Raw genomic sequence first — 21377 nt, 5'->3', positions numbered from 1 at the left:
GGTTGAGGTCAAAACATGATGTGTTTTCTTGAAGGATGGAAACAGCTCTTGTGACTAAAGAGATCAAAGGACATAGGGGAAAAGCAGGTTTAGGGCACTGAATTCAATGATCAGCTGTGATCATATTGGTTAGCAGATCAGGCTTCAGGGACCAAATAGCCTACTCCTGCTCCTCTCTTCTGTATTTCTATGTCGATCACTTAGATTGAAGACAATTAGCAAACGGTCCCAGAATAAAATGAGGTACACTGCTTTTATGCACTAAGTGGTAGGGTGGTGGAAGCAGTTCCAGTAGCTCTTTCAAAAAGAAACTGGAATATATATTTGAAAAGAAAATATTTGGAGGACTAAGGGCAGATGAGTGGGACCATCTATGTAGCTCTTCCAAAGAGCCAGCGCAGATCCATGAGATGGAATGGTGTTCTTCAGCAGTGCATGATTCAGGGCTTGTTTTCTTTTTACTAGAGATAGGCTCTAGGCAATAGAATTGTTGTGAGGTCAAGAAGTCTTGCAAACCAGTTTTCTGAATATCCCATGGAACATAAAAAAAGGTCTATGTAAACAAACACTGCAGTTATGAGAAAATTCATTCATAGGATATGGGTGTCACAGGCTGTGTCAGCATTTTATTGCCTGTAGCTAGTTGCGCTTGAGAAGGTGGTGGTGAGTTGCCTTCTTGAACTGCTGCAGGTAGATCCACTGCCATTAGAAAGGGAGCACCAGGATTCTGGTACCCATAGGGAGGGCCTCAACCGGGACCTTGGGTTCATGTCACATTACAGGCGACCACCTTTGCACGATACACACACACACACCCTCACAGACTTAAGACACTCTGCACTCACCACACACACACACACACACACACACACACTCTCTCATACTCTCAACCCCCAACCCAGACAGACAAAGACCCACATGCACGCATATATTTTGTGACGTGAATTTGTACTGGCAGGGTTACATTGTACTTTGCTCAAAAACTGCATGCATTCATGTAAAACTCCGTTATCTCACTTTTTAGATTAGAATCAATCTAAACATCATGGCATAGACAGAGAACACAGGCAGCCAACACCTTCAACATATTGTCTAGCTATCACCATTGTTAACAGCTAACCCGAGAATGCAACTTTTTAAAAAAAATGTTTTGTGATTTACACATGAAAGAAGTGAAACTACGATGGTATTCTAACAGATGAAAGGCTTAACAGACAATCAATTTTTCAATGTATAATTTCAGTTACATCACACTGTAAATTTTTACTATAAATTCTGTGTTAGGATTGAGCCCTCCACTACCACCTGATGAAGGAGCGTCGCTCCGAAAGCTAGTGTGCTTCCAATTAAACCTGTTGGACTTTAACCTGGTGTTGTGTGATTTTTAACTTAAAATGAAGGTATGCAGCTTCATAGTACCGTCAGTTCTGCTCTAACACGGTAGTCCATTCTCGTGCAACCCCATTATGAGCAAATCAAGTAATAACAGCATCATTTAATCTAATGGGGCAGGAATTGAGTTATAACCAATACATACTTTAAAAGTTTGCACTTTTGAAACAGTGCCCCCAATTAGTCAATCGTGTTATCGCAAATTTGCATGAACAAACGCACGTTATAGCAGAACTACCAAGCATTCAAAGACCAACTACATCCAATCAGTGGGTTAGTTAGTTAGTCATTCATTCCATCTCTATTAAAATTGGGTGAATTCCATTCCTATTTTGATTTTTTAAAATTACATTTTAATCTCTCGTGCAACCCTAACCCACTTGTCCTTTTGGAATTTAAATTTTAACTTGATGATTCTACTCAAATATAAATATTCACCCAAATCCTACATCCAGGAAGCCTCTCATGCAGAATTTCATGAATTTTTTCCACTTTTCAAAGGGATCTGGCCACTTGGGACACAATCACACATTGTGTAGAATGCACTGAATTTAAATGCAGATTTATGCCTTAATCAGTATTAACACTCAAATGTCACACCACTGACTGCATTGACATACCAGCTCAGAAAAGGATGAAAAGTCAACAGTGTATCGGAAGTCCTAAAGGAAAGAGACAGCATCATTATAAGATGGTGCCCAAATGGGCACAAACAGCATAACCTGGACCATAATAAACAATTTTAAATGATAAATAGAAGTGGTTGTACCAGGGCTCATTTTGAGTTGGAATTGTACTTTACATGCCTACAGACAATGAGCCATGGCAACAACCAATCTTAGGAATACAGATATTAAGTATAGAATATTTGCTACCTCCACCCTTCCCATCAGCCACCAGTATACAACACTAAGCATGCCAGAAGCCTTCTTTTGCCACATGAAAGTGGAAATTATTTTCACACAAGCATATAAGAGAGTATAAGAGATCGTTCAATTATGCAGGCCATCCTGGCTAGGATCAGTGACAGGTTCAATAAACATACACATAGGGGCCTCTAAATTGTGATCACAAATGAAAGGCTCTCCCTCAGCAAAGATGCAGCCAACTAAGATCAGCTCATTTGGACCATCAATTAAACTTTTCCTATGCAACTCAATGGTATACTGTGGATTCTGATTTTAACAGTTGCTGCCAACCCTATTCAAAAACCTGAAAGAAAATACTGTGACTTCATTAACTGCTTAATTTTAGACCATAAGACATAAGAGCAAAAGTCAGCCATTTGACCAACTGAATCGAATGACACTCAATAAGATCACAGCTCATCTGATAATCCTCAACTCCATTTTCCTACCTTTTCCCAAAATAACTTGATTCCCTTACCAATTAAAACATTGTCCATTTCAGCCCTAAATATAATTAATGACACAGCCTGACCAGTTCTCAGTGTAAAGAATCCCACAGATTCACTACTTTCTGAAAAAAATTCCTCCTCCTCCTCCTCTCTCTCTCTCAAATGGGCAACCATTTAAGATGACAATTAAGGTTAAAAGTCTTGGAGCAGAGAGATTATTCTAACTGGTCCTGGAGTCTCCTACAAAGGGGAGAATCCTGTCCACATCTACCTAAGAATCTGATATGTTTCAATAAAAGGTTTTCTCTCATTCCTCTATACTCCGACGAGTACAGGCCCAACCTTGCCTCATAGGAAAATTCATCCATACCAGTCAATCAAGTGAACATTTTTTGGACTGTCTCCAATGCCAATGCCAGAACCAAAAAAAAATCCTCATCTCTACCTTAGATATACAACTTCTTATTTTTAAACTGGTGACTCTTAGTTATAGATTCACCGACACGAGGAAACATCTTTTCTACATCCACCCAGTGAAGTTTCCTTAAGATCTTACGTGATTCAATCAAGCTGTTTCTTACTCTTCTAAATAGAAACAGGCCTTCCAGTCCAACTCGTCCATGTTGACCGTGTAGCCCAAAATAAACAAGTCCCACTTGCCTGCATTTGGCCCATATCCCTCTAAACCTTTCCTATCATTTGCCTGTCCAAAGAGGTTTTAAATGTCATAACCGTACCTGCATCCACCACATCCTCTGGCAGTGCATTCCACAAATGAACCATCCTCTATGTGAAAAGGTTACCCCTTGGATCCCTTTTAAATCTTCTCTCATCTTAAAAGTATGCTGCCTAATTATGAACCCCCACCTGATGGAAAAGGCTTTTGCTATTCATCTTATCCATGTCCCTCATGATTTTATAAACTTCTATAATGTCACACCTCAACCTCCTACACTCTAACGAAACAAGTCCCAGCCCATCCAGCTTCACCTTATAACTCAAATCCTCCAGTCCCAGCAACATCCTGATAAATCTTTTCAGAAATCCTCTCCAATTTAAAAAATATCCTTCCTATAGCAGAGTGACAAGACCTGCAAGCAGTACTCAAAGGTGGTCTCACCAATGTCCTGTACAACCTCAACATGATATTCCAAATCCTATACTCAACGGTCTGAGCAACAAAGAGAAGTGTGCTAAACACCTTCTTAACTACGTTGTCTATCTGTGAAGTAAATTTCAAAGAAGCCTGGGTCTCTTTGTTGACAACACTACTCAGGGCCTACTATTAACTGTAGAAATGTCCTGTCTTTGCTAGTTTTGCAATGTCTTGCATTTTACCAAATTAAATTTCATCTGCACTCCTCAGCCCATTGGCCCAATTAATCAAGATCATTTGTAATCTTAAATCAATCTTTTCACTGGTGGCTACGTGACCAATTTTGGTGCCATCCGCAAACTTACTAACCATGCTTCTTAAGTTCCCATCCAAGTCATTTATATAAACGACAAACAACAGCAGACCCAGCACCGAGCCCTGTGGATCATCACTGGTTACAGGTCTCCAGTCCAAATAACATCTTCTACCACAGCCTACCATCAAGCCAATTTTGCATCCAATTGGCAAGCTCTCCCTGAAACCTATGTGATTTAACTTTATTAATTAGTCTACGAGGCGGAACCTAGCTAAACGCTTTAATAAAATCTGTGCAATCCACGTCTACCACTCTGCTCTCATCAATTTCTTTGGTTACTTCCTCAGGTAACTCAATTAATTTTGTGAGATACAATTCCTCATAAACAAAACGATGCTAGCTAGCCCTCATCAGTCCTTGCCTCTCCAAATACATGGAAACCCTATCTCTCAAAACCCCCGCACACCAACCTACCACTGACGTCAGACTGACCGATCTATATTTCCCAAGTTTCTCCTGATGGGCTTTCTTAAATAAATGCACAACATTAGCCACCCCCCCCCCCAATCCCCCCGACAATCCACCCGCCCCCCCCCACCACCCCGAGACTGTCTAATATTTCTTCAAAAGTCATTCCAGGTGTTAGTGCAACAAATCTTTGAATTGCTCCAACCAGAAGTAAGGAAACCTGTACATCGCACTCCAGCTATGATCTCATTAATGACCTGTGGAACTGAAGCATTACCTCTCTAACATTTGTATTCAATTCCCCTAATAGTTTACATAATTACTTGCTGTACCTGATGCACTAGGGCACCCAAATCCCTCCACATCTCAGAGCTCTGCAATCATTCATCATTTGGAGATGCTTTTATTCTTCAGTCAAATTTCACATTTTCTCATAATTTACTCCATTAGCCTGCTCTACGACAACTCACTCAACCTAGCAATATCCCTCTATAGCAACATTATGTTTTCTTCACAACTTAATTTCCTATCTATCTTATAATCATCAGCTAATTTAGCAACCATACCTCAGTCTCTTTACTATTTATATGAATTACTTGGATGAAAAGTTGAGGCCCCAGTACTGATGTGCCCCCTTGGCACATCACTCGTTACAGCTTGCTATCCAGGAAATGATTCATTTATGCCTGCTCTGGCAATAAACAGAACCCAATGACTTTCTGCTGCTCTGCCCAGGCATTCAAACCAAGTACCAGAGGCACTGAATCAATTGTAGGACTGAATCTCCAGTCCTAGCTTGTTAATGACTGATAATATCAATAGGTATAACAATGGGAAAAGGTGCCGAGTGCAATGGTGTGAAGAGAGCCGAATATCAGTTGGTAGCCAGGAAAACAGGGAGTTTTAGATTCTCAATAGACTATTGAGCTCCTTCATGCCATCAGATTCAGTTTATTCCTGAACAATGTCTTTAGATATCATAATCCACAAAGTGCTCCAGAGAATAACTGAAAAGCTGTACAAGAGAATCAAAACAATGTAATGGCTGTAACCTACAACCTTTTTACTTAGGTAGAGACTTCCAAATTGAGCCAAGCTGCTTATTTGCAAGTAATATACTGATTACTCACCGCAGGGTTGTTGTTGCTGTTGCCACTGCCATTCTCAAAGACAATGTCACTGTCTGAATAAATGTCAACTGGTCTGTAGAAACAGAATACATTTGATATAAAATTCAGTGCAATTAAGAGGCTGAGAGACTATCTCCTTCCCCACCAATGGGCAGCATGGTTGCCCTATGGTTAGCAATGCATCCTCACAGTGATAGGGTCCCAGGTTCAATTCCAGTTTTGGGTGACTGTCTGTGTGAGTTTGCACATTCTCCCCATGCGTGCGTGGGTTTCCTCCCACAATCCAAAGATGTGCAAGTTAGGTGAACTGGCAATACTAAATTGCCCAGTGTTCAGGGATGCGTAGGTTAGGTGCACTAGTCAGGGATAAAACAGGATATTATGGTTGGGGAATTGGTCTGGCTGGGTTACTCTTCGGAGGGTCGGTGTGGGCTTGTTGAGTGGAAGGGCCTGTTTCCATACTGTAGGGATTGTATTCCGTAAAGAATCCCAAAATTTTCATGAGTTTAATCACAACAATATCTTCAAAGCAGTTTACCAATTACAGTTTCAAAATTCCAAGTACATGTATTGCTGGAATCACTGTGCCACATCAAGCAGTTTCTTGTCATTGTACTTCTTTTATTATAGCCTTATTTCTTTTTATTAAGTAGTTCAAAGCAAAGGTTAGAATGTGAATTCTATCTGCTGTGTTGACTTGATGAGTACATGACCCAGCAGTTAAAGTACACAGCTGTGCAGGGGGAAGTCACTGTGTACACACACACAGTGATTAACAGCAGCCATAGGGATAATGAAATGCTGCATGCCCTGCTAGTCTGCTCTGCCATTCAATAAGATCGTGGTAATAAATGCTGCCTAGCCAGTGACCCCCTTATCCTGTGAATTAGTAGAAAAGAAAGGTGATGCCCAAAGACACCATGACTTGTTTACATGGACTTACAATATAGAAAGTTAAAGGCGTAGGGTGTTGAACACCTTAAATCCAAAGGTCAGGATTAAGCAAAGAATAAAATATTTCTGCTTATATGGTTAGAAATTCTGTTTGTTAGATCCACGTTCACAATTCTTTTGAATTTCTTAAGTGTCAGCAGTGTTGTTTTCAAAAGCATAAGTCATGAATGTTAAATAGAACCAAAGTTATTTAAAATCAGATGGAACAACTTCAAAAGGATATTTAAAATCAGGCAAATTATAAACCAGTGTCCAATCTGATCCTATCAACTGGAATTTTTAGGTTAAGATTACCCTAATCAGAAATAAAATCCCAAATCTTGAATTGTATTGGCCGAGTCCAGACTAATGCTTGTTCTGAATGTGATCTGTTTGAGAATCTCAGATGAAATGCTAACCTTCAACACCAAATGGCTAGCTTTGCTCTTCCGGCACTACATTTAAGAGTATTTCTTTGTACAATGTGGCACAGAACATCACCAGCACACTGATATGGGTACACTGTTTCATCTAGACTGCACAAAATGTGAGCAAAAGTTAATGCAACATTCTACATTTATGCCATCTGAATTTCTGCTGGTCAGGCTAGTGTTACTGTTTCCCGTCACATCAAATGTTATATTTAAACCATAAAATAGGAGCAGTGGAATAAGAACTCATCATAGTTACTCCCATGCCACTATGCAATTTATGTTCAATGTAAATATTGTTCCATTACTGTTGCCCCATAGACTAGATGTTGCACACATCCCAGAGATAGACACTAATGGTCATGAATTTAATGGTCCAGCATTCATTGACCATTTGTATATTGATTGCCAAAATAGATCACAGTAATACATTAATTTAGCTTCATCTTAAAATGTCTGTCTCTCAACTATTCACTCTTCAAGGTTTGTGTAAAATTTGTAGCTCAGGTGCCAGTCGTCGTGGTTGTGGATATGTTTATCAAGCTGGGAAGTTGATTTGCAGACGTTTCGTCCCCTGTCTAGGTGACATCTTCAGTGCTTTGGAGCCTCCTGTGAAGCGCTTCTGTACTGCATCTTCTGGAGTTTATTTGGTCCTGTTCCTGCTACTTCCTTTGTTCGTTACAGTGGCAGGTAAATTGGATCTAGGTCAATGTGCTTGTTGATGGAGTTCATGGATAAGTGCCATGCTTCTAGTGTTACAACCACAACACATTTTACTCTCCTCAGCATCCACAATGGCTTCTCCATTGACATGATGCCATTTGTACTTTCGCAAAATAGAATAAATGATGTGTGAAACAGAGTCATACACCACAGACACAGACCCTTCAGTCCAACCAGTCCATACTGACCATAAGCCCAAAACTAAACTAGTCCAACCTGCCTGTGCTTGGCCTTATCCCAACAAATATTTCTTATTCATGTACGTATCTAAATGTCTTTGAAATGTTGCAACTGTACCTGTATCCACCACTTGCTCTGGGAGTTCATTCAACACCCTCTGTGTAAAAAAAATGCCCCTTCTGCTTTTTTTTAAAAAATTCTTTCTCCCCCCCACCTCACCTTAAGTATGCTCCCTAGTCTTGAAATACCACACCCTCAGGAAAAGACACCTGTCATTCACTTTCTCTATACCCCTCATGATTCTATAAACCTCTTAGGGTCACATTTTAACCTCCTACATCTCAGTGAAAAAAAGCCCCAGCCTCTCCCCCAAAATTCAAATCCTCCAGTTCCAGCAATATCTTGGTATATCTCTTCTGAATCTTCACATTACTGCGGGTTTGGCATCACACGGAAGCCAGGCCAGGTAAGAAGGACAGATTTTCTTCCTTGAAGGACGTTAGTGAATCATATATGGGGATTGTACAATGAACAACAAAAGCTAGTTTCAGTAATGAAAGCTATCAATTTCAGACTTATTAACTGAATTTAAATTCCACTAGCTGATGTGGTAGAATCTGAACCCAGGTCCCAAGAATATTAGAGTAAAAAGTGAGGTCTGCAGATGCTGGAGATCAGAGCTGAAAATATGTTGCTGGTTAAAGCACAGCAGGTCAGGCAGCATCCAAGGAACAGGAAATCCAAGAATATTAGCCTGGGGTCTTTAGATGACTAGACCAGTGACAATATTGCAATGCTATTCTCTACCCATCACCTTCTGTGCTCAAATTGCAATTTGGGGTGGGGGGGGTCTGATTTAGAAATAGTTGTAAGAGTGGGAATGGACAGATCCTTCACATGGAAGCAGAATCAAATTCTCTCTCTCTCTCTCTCTTTCCAGGTGGAAAGGCTGCATTCCAAGTCTTCCTTAACAATGTTGAACAAGAAAAACATTTACTTCTGTCCCGCCTGTGAGGACTACAAGAACACAAAGACCAGCTCCAAACTTGTGCTCAAAGCCCAGATCATTTACGACAAGTTTGTCAAGGGCCAGACCCAAAAGGAGGCAGGTTTGCCTTACTTCTCTTTTGAAGATTGTCTAATGCGTATTTTTTCTTTTATCATCAGTCCGCCATTGACTGAATCGGGGAAACAGGGCAGGAGGTTGTCAGAGTGGTCAGTGGGCACTGGAGGTGATGGGCAGCTGGAGTAGAAGGGGGAGTCAAGGGGTTTGGAGGAAGCTAGATGGGGTGGACAATGGGAGGTGAGACAAATTGAGGAACATGATTAGACCTGTACCTCAATTGAGGATATCATCTTCTGATTGAAATCCTGCATGGTTCCAATTCCTTGGATCTCTGCCACAGAGAGATCTGGGTATCCAAGTGCATGAATCACATGAAAACATTAGCATGTAGGAACAGCAACTGGGCAGGCAGGCAAATGGAATGTTGGTATTTATTGCAAGGGGAATAGAACACAGAAGTAGGCAAGTGCTGCCAAGCTATTCATGGCTTTACTGAATCCACATTAGGCTTCCTTAATTAAGGAAGGAAACAATTGCAATTGAAGCAGTTCAGAGAATGTTCACTCAACAGATGAAAGGGGTTATCTTACAAGGTTAAGCAAGTTGGGCTGATATTCAAAAAAAGTTAGAAAAATATGTTTTTATTGAAACATATAAAATCCTGAGTAGATCTGAGAGGGTGGATGCTGAGCATGTTTTTGTAGAGGGACTCTAGAGTTTACAAATTCAGGATCACCCATGTAAGACTGAGGCAAAAGATTAACTTTTCTCAGATGATCTTTAATCTTGGTCATTTTCTTCCCCAATTGGCAGTAGAGACTGAATTATGGAGTATATTCAAAGTTCAGTAAGATAGATTCTTATGCATTGTCAGTGGTCTTCTTTTCTTGGGGTGGGGTGGGGTGGGGGGTGCAGAAAGTGCAGAAAGAGTGCATAGACATGAAAACGGAGCTGACACCACAATCAGATCAGTCATACATCTTGTGATAACCACTTGTTTACTGGAGATCACTTGCCTCAGTTTATGACAGTCAGGTTCCAGTTTTTATGTTAGATAATGTTTGGAGCAACTGGGGAGAAACCTACTAAAGTAGAAATGTTGCCCAGCTCAATTCTATGGTTTCTGAAAATGAATCTTTTTGTGGAATCTGGAGTGCTGGTCTAGGTACTGTCATATGAGAAGCCCCTGAAAGAGGTCGTCATGATTTCCTCATTGACTGCATCTACAAATATTCACAGTTACACCACATGCACCTGTGCACCAGCATGTCACACCTACAACCATGGTAACCATTTCAAGAACCAAGACTTATTGGTTAAAATGTTGTTTTTTTAAAATAGCGAATCTTTGTAGAAAGAAATCTGTTTATATTTTCTTTTATCAGATATATGCATGTGTTGGAAAATCTAGAGGATAAACATTGAAATTTTCATTTTACGAACAGTATGCTGGCCTGTTTTGCATCTTCATTAAAGAAGTTTTGTTTCACAATAAAATGAATAATTTTCTACTGTTTAAAGAAGCCTAGATGATGGATTTTTTTAATCCTAGCCTAATCCAGAGAAAGCATAAGATTGGCCATATTGGAAACAGTGTAAAATAGTAAAATTTACGTTATGATCCGTGGAGTAATGAGACCAAAGACAGACAAAGCACACCTCCCATCTCAGGCATAACATCACATTATGCTGCATCTGCCACCTTGTTGACCATTAATTTCACCAATCTGTATCTCTTTGCAGCCTCTTTGTATCCTCCACGCTGCTTTCCGCAAGCAGCTTTCCATCACACAGAAATGGAACACAAATCTAGACAGATGCCAGGTTTAGTTCTTATCTGATCTTGATCAGAGGCACTGAAAGGATAGACCTTCGTTTCAATGTATCATCCAAAACAATGCCCAAATTGAAAGAACTGTCCAAGCAGGAGAAGCAGCCAATGCACTTCCTTTGTGAGCATGGTAACTTCAGCAAGCAGACACTAGGGGATCCCTAACTTTCATTCTTGCTGACCTGCCAGTGTTCTATGAGCTTAAACAAGTTAAGCATTGCTACCTGTTAAATGAAAGGAAGGTGATACATACTACAATCTGCTTGGTATGGAGATTATCCTTTCCGTAGTAATAACCCAGCCTCTCTCAGTCCATTTTATTTCTTTGGTCAGACAACTAGAGCTCTTGTAGTTAGTGTTCCACTCTTCCATCCTCCATGAGGTTGAGCGCATCCTTATTTTTAAATCCTTTCAGAATCTTGTTCATTCCTACATTTGTAATCTCATCCAGTCTTACAACCCTCCTCAAACACCATCTTTTCTCCAGTTCCTCCCTCTTTGCATGCCACTTTCTTTTGACCCTCTATTGGCAGTCAGGCATCTATGCCAAAGCTCTGGGGTTCCCTCCCTAAACTTAATATTTTTTCAACCTTGTCTTTAAGATGTTCCTTAAAATCCAACTCAAGTTTTTGGCCCCACGTCCCAATGTTTACTATGGCGCGATTCCGAGCAATGCAAATACTTAAGATAATTAATTGAGAGCATAACTTTATGCCTTATTCTTTTTTTTATAAAATCGCCCAGCTCAATGCTCTTGCTCTATACTCAGTGACGTCTATAGGACAGTATGAACATGGATTGCAGGCAAAGATATCATTAGCCTCAGCTGAAAAGTTTCAGCTAAAATGGTCCTCAGTACTCATTATCCACGTTCATCTGGGTGAAATATTGGAGGCCTGCAGTTATCTGTTTATCCAAATACAGCATCAGTCAACATCTTCAGGACAGGAATGAAACTATCCTGAGGAGGACATAACAATGGAAAAGTAGGCTGGTCCTGAATCTCCACTGAATCTCTGAGCTTGCACTACATTTGCTATTTGAAATAGCTTGCAAATAGTACCCCAAACCAAAAAGCCAATCAGGTCCAAACGTATTAGCTAGTACGGAATTCTGGTTCATACTTACAAAAACGATGCGCAGAATACATCCTCTTCATCATCATCCTCATCACTCGACTCTCTCTCAGTGCACTTAATGCTCGATGATCTGTCACATGATGTGCTCCATTCCACGGAACTGGTCGTGACGGGGGGTGGGGCATTCTTTTCAATGTCATCGGACATCATTAGCTTTTTTTGATAATCCGCCTCAGGTTGGGGTGGAGTCTCTGGCACGTTTTCTGAGGATGGGCTTGAGGCAGGCTGGATTTCATGTTTCTCAATCCAAGCATTGTAGTACCTTACAATGTTTTCATGGTTCAGACGTGATAGCAATGTCACTTCACCCTTTATTCTACGGAAATGTTTACTGGAAGGATTCACCAGAATGCGTTTAACAGCATAATAGCAGCCATCTAATTTATTCTTCACCTGAAATCAAGCAGAGTGTTGAATTTAAATAACTATTTAAGGTCATAAGAATGCATGATATTGAAGACGACAATAAAGAAGTTTGTTTTTAAGACAACCATCTAAAATGGTCAAAGCAAATATCTATCCGGGGATAGGAGAGAATACAATTTATCAAGCCCACAGAATTTTGCGGGAGATGAACATTTGCAAATGCTTAGGAACCATCACATGTCCGTAGGGACATTGTGATTCATGTCAAATAGTACATCAAAATAATGGATTAGTACCATACATACTCATGTAAAAATCAAACCTTTTAGACTATTTTTAAGGTTAAATTTATGGAATTGACTATTACATGGATACCACCTTTGAAGGGCTCAAATTCATGCTACAGTCCAAAATACCGTATCATTAGCAAAAACTCAATTGATCTCGAAACGAATAAAGACAAAAACCCAATGAATTACAGTAATTTCATATGATAACTTATAGCACTCCTTTTGTTGATTTCTGATTACAAACTGGTAAAACTGTAATATTATTTGGATCAAAGGAGCTCAAAAATGGACTGAGGAGAGCCAGGGGGGCACACATGAAAAAGGCTGGGTAGGAAGGATTAGGCAGAACCTAAAGGCATTTTACACATATGTGAGGAATAAGAGAATGATCAGGGAGAAGGCAGGGCCAGTCAGGGATAGCGTACAGAACTTGTGCGCAGAGTCTGGGCAGATAGGGGAAGCCCTTAATGAGTTTTTGCTTTGGTTTTTACTAAGGAAAGGGACCTTGTTGTGAATGAGAACTTTGAGGAGCTGGGAAACAAGCTTGAACAGATTGAGATTGAGGATGTTGATGTGCTGGAAACTTTGGCAAACATTAAGATTGATAAGCCCCTAGGGCCAAACCAGATTTATCTTAGGTTGCTCTGGGAAGCGAGAAAGAAGGTTGTTAAGCCGCTGGTGAAAATCTTGCTTCTTCACGCTCCACGGGAATCGCACCGGAGGATTGGAGAGAAGTGAATGTTGTTCCTCTTTTCAAGAAGAGTAATAGAGAAATCCCTGGCAATTACAGACCAGTCAATCTTACGTCTGTGGTCAGCAAGGTTTTGGAAAGAATTCTGAGGGAAAGGATTTATGATTATTTGGAAAAGCATTGCATGGCTGTGTGAGGGGCAGGTCATGCCTCACAAATCTTATTGAGTTCTTCGAGATGGTGACAAGACAGGTTGAAAAAAGTCAGGTAGTGGATGTGCTGTTTTTGGACTTCAGCAAGGTATTTGATAAGGTTCCCCATGGTAGGCTCATTCACAAAGTCAGGAGGTATGGGATACTGAGAGATTTGTCTCTCTGGATTCAGAGAGACTGACAGAAGGTAGAGTGTGGTTGTAGATGGAAAGTATTCTGCCTGGAAGTCAGTGGTGAGTCGTGTCCCAGAGGGCTCTGTTCTTGGGCCTCTGCTCTTTGTAGCTTTTATAAATGGCTTGGTTGGATTAGTAAATTTACCAATGTCACAAAGGTTGACAGTATCAAGGGCTGTTGCAGGCAGAGGGTGGTGGTGGAGAGTGGTTTTTCAGACCAGAGGCCTGCGACCAATGGAGTGCCACAAGGATCGGTGCTGGGTCCATTACTTTTTGTCATTTACACAAATGGTTTGGATATGAACATAGGAGGTTTAGTTAGTAAGTTTGCAGATGACACTAAAATTGGAGGTGTAGTGGACAGCAAACAAGGTTACCTCAGATTACAACGGGATCTTGATCAGATGGGCCATTGGGCTGAGAAGTGGCAGATGGAGTTTAATTTAGATAAATGCGAGGTACTCCATTTTGGGAAAGCAAATCTTAGCAGGACTTATACACGTAATAGTTAGGTCCAAGGGAGCATTGTTGAACAAAGAGACCTTGGAGTGCAGGTTCATAGCTCCTTGAAAGTGGAGACGCAGGTAGATAGGATAGTGAAGGCGGCATTTGGTATGCTTTCCTTTATTGGTCAGAGTATTGAGTACAGGATTTGGGAGGTCATGTTGCGGCTGTACAGGACATTGGCTAGGCCACTGTTGGAATACTGCATGCAATTCTGGACTCCTTCCGATTGGAAAGATGTTGTGAGATTTGAAAGGGTTCAGAAAAGATTTACAAGGATGTTGCCAGGGTTAGAGGATTTGAGCTATAGGGAGAGGCTGAACAGGCTGGGGCTGTTTTTCCTGGAGCATCGGAGGCTGAGGGGTGACCTTATAGAGGTTTACAAAATCATGAGGGGCATGGATAGGATAAATAGACAAAGTCTTTTCCCTGGGACGGGGAGTCCAGAACTAGAAGAGTGGGGAGTCGAGAACTAGAAGATTTAGGGTGAGAGGGGAAAGATATAAAAGAGAACTAAGGAGCACAACTTTTTCACGCAGGGGGTGGTATGTATATGGAATGAGCTGCCAGAGGAAGTGGTGAAGGCTGGTACAATTGCAACATTTAAAAGGCATCTGGATGGGTATATGAATAGAAGGGGTTTGGTGGGATATGGGCCAGGTGGGACAAGATTGGGTTGGAATACCTGGTTGGCATGGACGAGTTGGATCGAAAGGTCTGTTTCCATGCTCTACATCTCTATGATAATGACTTTATGAGGGTGGGATGAAAGGAGTTTGTCAGTGCCTACTACCATTTTAACACATCAGCTACACAAAATTGATCATTTTAATGCTGATTGTTTTTCTCCACCCACTTGTACTCAGGTTTCCCTCCTAAAAGCACCAACTCATGCTTCACTAGTATGCATGCTGGGTACTTCCCTCAATCTTCATAAATTTATTTTTCTTTGGGAAAGGTTTTCCAATTTAAAAAATACCATATAAATTCATATTGGTGTGCAAGTTTGGTTCAACTGTAGTACTGTTGCTCCTGAATATGGCAGAATACTTGACTACACAATTTATACCATTACTTCACTGCACAACACAAAAAAAATTGAGATATCTTTACTATAACATTAAATGAAGACCTTGTCAATTCTCAACACTGATCTATCTGCAGGAGAACTTTGTGCCCAGGCCAAAATTATTCCAAATTTGCAATACAATGAGGAGAGCAAAAAAGTGTGAATCAAGTTGGGCAGTTCCTTCAAAGACCAGTATAAACATGATGAGCTGAACAGCCATTGTAGTATATGTTTCTATTCATTCCAAAACCAACATCACAAAATTAACTATTAACTAGACAATTATGATAATGCTATGACTGCCTGCCTAACAATCACCATGATATTTTAAAAGTATTGTCTGCAAAATGAGCTGATACAATCGTATGATGTGAAAGATATCATATTAAAAAACTGGAGAAACCAGAGACACAAACGGAACAATATGTTGATATGGTGAGACAAATTGGAGGGGAGGAAGCTTGTGTGGAGCATAAACACAGACCTTACACAGATGAGTCAAAAAGCCCACTTTGTGCTGTACATTCGATATAATTCTATGTTGTACCTATACAACAAATGGGGAGTCAAATTTTAACTCAGAGTGAAACTAATTAACAATTTAGGTTCATCAGTAATTCTCCATTCTGAGGGGAGAATGGAAATATAGTAAACTAATTGACTCTTGCGCCAACTTTATATTTGAAACAGGGCACTGTGATCAGACACATTTTAAAACCAGTGTTTTAGTTGACATTTAAACATAAATTACATTATGAATCTACATATGAAGAGAGAGTGTTCCCAGAGATTGTGGAGGGGACAGTTCAGAATTTTGTTGCACCAGTTAGGTACCTTGATGACAGCTCCAAAGGCACCTTCCCCCAGAAGTTGCAGCTCCTCAAACTCATTGTAATAACGCGATAGCTGCTTCTGGGTGTCTGAGTAAAGAGACGCAGTGAGGATCTGGCTGTTTGGGATAACAGTTTCTGCACAATCTGTTCCACCTGCTGAATCTGGTGACAGGAAAACGAGCCACATTAGTGAAGTGTACATAACAAATGGGAATGAAAAATAAAGTGGAATTTTATACAGTTCATTATACAGTTACAGCTTCCTCTCATTCTGCAATCCTAACGTGCTCATAAACAACAACCTGCTAAAGAAAAACAATTTTTCTATAAGGTGGGTAATGTTCCTGACCTGCAATTTTTATAATAAAAACCTATTGTCTTCCCTGATCCAAAAACATCTTCTTAGTAACTCCTAATAACTTATTAGCTCTAAAGTTTCTCCTTGCTTGCCACCTCTCCCCCTTGCTTTTTCCCCTCAATGACATGCCCATTGTCATTTCTTCTGCTCATCCTTTCCTTGCTGAACATAACTGCTCACTGCCTATCCTGCATGCCAGCTCTCCACTCTGACCTTCCCACATAAACCTTCCAATTCACCAGTTTCCTCTGCTACTCCTACTCTCAAGAAGTCGCAAGGATCAGCAAAAGGACTTTAACGGTTTAAAATTTATACAATTGATTTAAATGAAGAAACGGAAGGCATTGATGCCACATCTGCCGACAACACAAAGATAGCTAGGAAAGCAACTTGTGAAGAGGACACAAGGAGGTGACAAAAAGATACTGGATGTCAAGTGAGTTGGAGAGGATGTGTTAAATATACTATCACTAAATTATTAATTCAGAAACTCAACTAATGTTCTAGGGACCTGGGTTCAAATCCTGCCACATTAGTGGAATTTGAATTAAATTAGAAAGAAATCTGCAATTACAAAATCTATGGATAACCATGAAACCCATTGCTGATTATCAGACAAACCCATCTGGCTCATTAATGTCCTTCAGGGAAGAAAATCTGCCATCCTCACCTCATCTGTCCTACGTGTGACTCCAGACACACAACAGTAGGGCTGACTCTCAACTGTCCTCTGAAATGGCCCAGCAAGCCACTCAGTTCAAAGGCATCTAAGGATTGACAATAAAGTCTGGCCAGCCAATGACACCCAGTTCCCACAAGTGAATAAAAAAATACTATTTGGAAACTCTGAGATTTTGACAAGTAGTATAAAAAAGCATATTATCCAAATGGTAAGAGATTGCAGAGTTCAGATGCAGAATATTCTGGTGCCCTCAAACATGAATTGCCAAAGGTTATTATGCAGGTCAAGTAACTCAGAATGGTAATAGAACGTTATCATTTATCACAAGGGGAATTGAATATAAATGCAGGAGTACAAAGGGGAATAGAATGGGAGTGTTGCAATATTAATCAAGGAATAGCAGTGAGGAGGAGCGAGATTTTGAAAGGATCATCACATGAGGCTATATGGATAGAAATGAAATCCACAAAAAAGCATGCATGCTGTTGGGTGTGTAGTATAGACATCCAAACAATCAGAGAATCAAACATGTAATCACATTTCAGAGAAGTGTAGGAATAATATTGCAGCAATAGTAGGGGATTTTAACTGTCTAAATAACAACTGGGATAGTTCTAGTGTGTAGGGTAGGAAGGGAACAAGATTCTTAGATCGCATCCAGGAAAACTGGAATGGAGAAACTGGATGGAGGTAGGTGGAACAGTACTCAATAGTAGGAAAGAAGATACTGACTGTAACTCAGTTAAATTTAGGATAGCTATGGAAAAAGCGAAGGATGGGACGGGAATAAAAGTTCTAAACCAGGAAGGGCTAATCTTACTAAGCCGAGATACAATTTGACCCAAGTGGACTGGATGAAACTGCACGCAGGTGTAACTGCAAACAGCTGCGGGAGACATTTATGAAGGAAATAGCAAGTGTACTGGACAAGTATATTCCTGTAAAGGCAAAGATTATGACCAAGACTTGAAAACTCTAGATGTCAAGAAACAAAGATGAGGATTAAGAAAAAAAAAGTTTATGGCTTGACTACAGCAGAATCTCAAGACTACAATTTAAAAAGTCCAAGGGAGAACACAATAAGATACATTGGCATGTAGAATATAAGTAAACTCGAAGAAAATTTTAAATATATAAAAAGCAAGAGAATTAACTTGGGAAGGGCAGGCCCCATTATCCTGTATGCACGTGGACCTGGAAGATATTGACACAATCCGTAACTTAGTACTGTGCATGGTCTTCGCAACGAGAAAGGAAAATGCAGTAGACACACTAGGGCAGAGTACTGAAAAATATCCGAAAAAATTAAACAAAGAGGGAATGGGCATTATCTTTCTTGCAGCAACGAAGGTTAAGATGAGCCTGATAGTTGTATAAAATAATGGAGCATAATCCATTTACATTCAGAGAGAGTCTGGATTTAACTTAAGATGTAGAATACAAAGAAAAGGGTTGAGGCAAAATCTTTTCTTTCAGAGGGTGCTCCAGAGGGAGTCTGAAAGGGTGGTTGGGTCAAAAACTCTTGCAAAATTTAAGCAGTATTTAAAATTCAACTGGTGTTGCTATAGCTTCCAAGGCTGTGGACCAAAAATTGGAAAATAGGATTAGTTCAGACAGATTTGTTTGTTACTGATCAGCGCATACATGACCTCCTTCTGTGCTGTAAACATTTTTGAGTCTTTGAAGTGATGTTTTAGTTACACTGGGCACCTCGTGAGACTGTAATGAAGTATTGTGCATGGTTTTGGTCTTCCTTATTTAAAGGAAGATGTAAATGTGTTGGAAGCTGTTCCGGGAAGGTTCACTAGACTAATACCTGGAATAGCCAGGTTACAACATAGAACAGTACAGCACAGAACAGGCCCTTCAGCCCACGATGTTGTGCCAACCACTGATACTCATGTATGCACCCTCAAATTTCTGTAACCATATGCATGTCCAGGAGTTCTTAAATGTCCCCAATGACCCTGCCTCCACAACTGCTGCTGGCAACGCATTCCATGCTCTCACAACTCTGTGTAAAGAACCCGCCTCTGACATCCCCTCTATACTTTCCTCCAACCAGCTTAAAACTATGACCCCTTGTGTTGGTCATTTCTGCCCTGGGAAATAGTCTCTGGCTATCGACTCAATCTATGCCTCTCATTATCTTGTATAGCTCAATTAGGTCCCCTCTTCTCCTCCTTTTCTCCAATGAAAAAAGTCCTAGCTCAGTCAACCTCTCCTCATAAGATAAGCCCTCCAGTCCAGGCAGCATCCTGGTAAACCTCCTCTGAACCCTCTCCAAAGCATCCACATCTTTCCTATTATAGGGCGACCAGAACTGGATGCAGTATTCCAAGTGCGGTCGAACCAAAGTTTTATAGAGCTACAACAAGATCTCACGACTCTTAAACTCAATCCCCCTGTTAATGAAAGCCAAAACACCATATGCTTTCTTAACAACCCTGTCCACTTGGGTGACCATTTTAAGGGATCTATGTATCTGCACACCAAGATCCCTCTGTTCCTCCACACTGCCAAGAATCCTATCCTTAATCCTGTACTCAGCTTTCAAATTCGACCTTCCAAAATGCATCATCTCACATTTATCCAGGTTGAACGCCATCTGCTACCTCTCAGCCCATCTCTGCATCCTGTCAATGTCCCGCTGCAGACTACAACAGCCCTCTATACTATACTGTCAACAACACCTCTAACCTTTGCGTCATCTGCAAACTTGCCGACCCATCCTTCAATCCCCTCATCCAAGTAATTAATAAAAATTAATTAATTTAAAAATTAATTTAAAAATATAAAAATAATTCATAAAAATTACCAACAATAGAGGCCTGGCAAATTGTCAATCTTAATGTTTGACAAAATTTTCATCACATCAGCTTCCTCTATCCATCCATTTCAGCATACACACCTGGTCTTCAAAGGTTTCATTCACTACAAAGTTCGTTTCTTTTGTAAAGACAGAAGCAAAAAACTCATTTAGGGCTTCCCCTACATCCTCAGACTCCAGACATAAATTCCCTATGCTATTCCTGATCGGCTCTACTCTTTCTTTAACCATTCTCTCATTCCTCACATAAGTGTAAAATGCCTTAGTGTTCTCCCTAATCCGTTCTACCAAGCCTTTCTCGTGCCCCCTCCTGGCTCTCCTCAGACCATTTTTAAGCTCCTTCCTTGTCTGCCTGTAATCCTGTAGAGCTGAGCTTGACCCTAGCTTCCTCCACCTTATGTAAGTTTCCTTCTTCCTTTTGACGAGAAGCTCCACCGCTCTCGTCATCCAAGGTTCCTTTATCAAGGTTGTCTTATGAGAAAAGGATAGACAGTAGGCTTGAAAGCACTGGAGCTTAGAAGAGCAAAAGACAAATAGATTGAAGTATACAAAATCCTGAGCAGTCCTGACACTGTGAACGTGGAAAATACGTTTCCGTTTATGAGGGAGTATAGAACTAGTGAAACTGCTTGAAAATCAGGAGCCACCCATTAAAAACAGCAATAAGTCAACATTTTTTCCTTCAAAGGGTCATGAGTCTTTGGAACACTGCTCTTGAAAAGGTGATGGAATATTACAAAGGTAGATATATTCTTGTTAAGTAAGGGGTTGAAAAGTTATAATCCTATCAGCCAGGATCTTATTGAATGGTAGAGGAAGCTTGTTGGGATGAACAACCTACTCCTGGTTGCAAATGATGCGTGTGTAGAGAGGTTACTAGAGAATGTGAGCGAGAGTAACCATACAGAAACAAATTGGTGGCAGCACTATACAGGAAACACGCCCAATTTACGAACTGTGCTAAAATGAAACCCTGATTAGAATGCCTGAATAATCAAAAGACAGGAGTACGAAATGTTCCTTGTTCTGGAGTAATGCAGTGTTAGGAAATGTCACATAAAACCTAAAATCTGACCCTCTAAAATCCCAAGTGGCAAAAAATGCCAACATTAGTAATGAAGAATGAATTACTTAGTGCTTCAAAACAAATGTAAAACATATGACTCAAGTAATTAGTAATCAATGAAGATAGTAGGAAAACATCCAAAATGTTACAATAATCAACAAGATAATCAATAAAATCCAAGCTATTCATAAAAATGAAATGCCTTTACAGAAGAGCGGCACGGTAGCACAGTGGTTAGCAC

At 40.3% G+C, this 21377-nt stretch overlaps 1 protein-coding gene across 3 annotated transcripts in view; it reads right to left on the bottom strand.

Annotated features, from left to right (window-relative positions):
- eif2ak4 (eukaryotic translation initiation factor 2 alpha kinase 4) overlaps nucleotides 1-21377 on the bottom strand; it is a 131399-nt gene that overhangs the window by 74983 nt on the left and 35039 nt on the right. For 2 of the 3 annotated variants that reach the window (XM_060828744.1, XM_060828747.1), the window contains 4 exons: nucleotides 16202-16362; nucleotides 12052-12455; nucleotides 5760-5832; nucleotides 2013-2054 (listed from right to left, as the gene is read on the bottom strand). In XM_060828744.1, the coding sequence (XP_060684727.1) occupies nucleotides 2013-2054; nucleotides 5760-5832; nucleotides 12052-12455; nucleotides 16202-16362 (680 nt within the window). The remainder of the gene's footprint in view (nucleotides 1-2012; nucleotides 2055-5759; nucleotides 5833-12051; nucleotides 12456-16201; nucleotides 16363-21377) is intronic. The other variant, XM_060828746.1, reaches the window with a different exon arrangement.

Source organism: Hemiscyllium ocellatum, chromosome 8, assembly GCF_020745735.1.
Source record: "Hemiscyllium ocellatum isolate sHemOce1 chromosome 8, sHemOce1.pat.X.cur, whole genome shotgun sequence".
Classification (NCBI taxonomy): domain Eukaryota; kingdom Metazoa; phylum Chordata; class Chondrichthyes; order Orectolobiformes; family Hemiscylliidae; genus Hemiscyllium; species Hemiscyllium ocellatum.
Note: the sequence above shows the minus strand (reverse complement) of the source record. Positions and strands in the feature narration are given on the sequence as shown.